The sequence below is a fragment of the Galeopterus variegatus genome, unplaced genomic scaffold (assembly GCF_000696425.1).
Source record: "Galeopterus variegatus unplaced genomic scaffold, G_variegatus-3.0.2 Scaffold14790, whole genome shotgun sequence".
In the NCBI taxonomy this organism is placed as follows: Eukaryota; Metazoa; Chordata; class Mammalia; order Dermoptera; family Cynocephalidae; genus Galeopterus; species Galeopterus variegatus.
This window is the reverse complement of record NW_007740901.1, coordinates 16,842-18,141: the sequence shown is the minus strand read 5'-3', so window position 1 is coordinate 18,141 and position 1,300 is coordinate 16,842. Positions and strand designations below refer to the sequence as shown.

The following is a 1,300-nucleotide window of genomic DNA, read 5'->3' as shown; positions in this document are numbered from 1 at the left end:
GCTGGGAGGACGTCCACGTTATCACGGGCGCCCTGAAGCTCTTCTTTCGAGAGCTGCCCGAGCCCCTCTTCCCCTTCTCGCACTTCCGCCAGTTCATCGCGGCCATCAGTGAGCACCTGGGGGCGGGGGGCAGGTGGGGGAGGGCAGGAGCTGGCCTGCTGGGGCACCCCCGTGGCCCGGCTCCCGACCCTCGACCCGCCCTCTCGTCCCTCCCCGCTCCGACTCCCTGTCCCTCCCTCCGACCCGTCCCTTCTCAGAGCTGCAGGACCCGGCCCGGCGCAGCCGCTGTGTGCGTGACCTGGTGCGCTCGCTGCCCGCCCCCAACCACGACACGCTGCGGCTGCTCTTCCAGCACCTGTGCCGGTGAGCGGGGCGCGGCGCGCGGGAGTGGGAGGAGGGTCCTGGCAGGAGCCCCCCAGCTGTGGGCCCTGATCCCGCCCCACCCCCGCCGCAGGGTGATCGAGCACGGCGAGCAGAACCGCATGTCGGTGCAGAGCGTGGCCATCGTGTTAGGGCCCACGCTGCTGCGGCCCGAGACGGAAGAGACCAGCATGCCCATGACCATGGTGTTCCAGAACCAGGTGGTGGAGCTCATCCTGCGGCAGTGCTCCGAAATCTTCCCGCCGCACTGACTGCGGACTTGGACTGGGGACGGCGACCGTGGTCACGCCACACAAGCTGGGCGGCGACTGGACTTTCTTTCTGANGCAGGTGTGCGCGGTGGGCGGAGCATCCAGAGACCTCTTTTGAGGGGTGGTGAGGCCCCATTTGGGGCCTACCAGCCAACCCGGACGCCACCGACTGACTCAGTCCCGCGTTCCCCTGCTGCAGCCCCGGGGTCCGGGGTCCTGGAGAGTGACTTGAGCAAGGTCCGGCACAAGCTGCGCAAGTTCCTCCAGAGGCGGCCCACGCTGCAGTCGCTGCGGGAGAAGGGCTACATCAAAGGTACCGGAGGGCGCGGGAGGCGCGGGGCGGCCGCCGGGGGGCGCTGACGAGCCTCTCCCCCAGACCAGGTGTTCGGCTGCGCGCTGGCCGCGCTGTGTGAGCGCGAGAGGAGCCCGGCGCCGCGCTTCGTGCAGCAGTGCATCAGCGCCGTCGAGGCCCGGGGTACGCGGCGGGCGCCCGCTAGCCCTCGTCCGGGGGCGCAGGGCCGAGGGGAAGGAACGGGAGGCCCTGAGTAGGAATCAGAGCAGGGATTTAGACCCTCCCCACCCCAGCCCACCCGGGGTCAGCGCCTCCCTCTGCTCCAGGGCTGGACATCGACGGGCTGTACCGCATCAGTGGGAACCTGGCCACCATC

General features: G+C 70.3%; 1 protein-coding gene across 1 annotated transcript in view; it reads left to right on the top strand.

The window, feature by feature from the left end:
• Positions 1–687, top strand: part of LOC103582067 (rho GTPase-activating protein 27-like) — a gene marked incomplete at its 5' end in the record, with an annotated part of 2,429 nt that extends 1,742 nt beyond the window's left edge. Inside the window, 3 exons of the mRNA XM_008563754.1 lie at positions 9–108; positions 258–363; positions 455–687. Of these exons, the coding sequence (XP_008561976.1) occupies positions 9–108; positions 258–363; positions 455–632 (384 nt within the window). The remainder of the gene's footprint in view (positions 1–8; positions 109–257; positions 364–454) is intronic.
• Between the last annotated feature and the right edge of the window lie 613 nt (positions 688–1,300).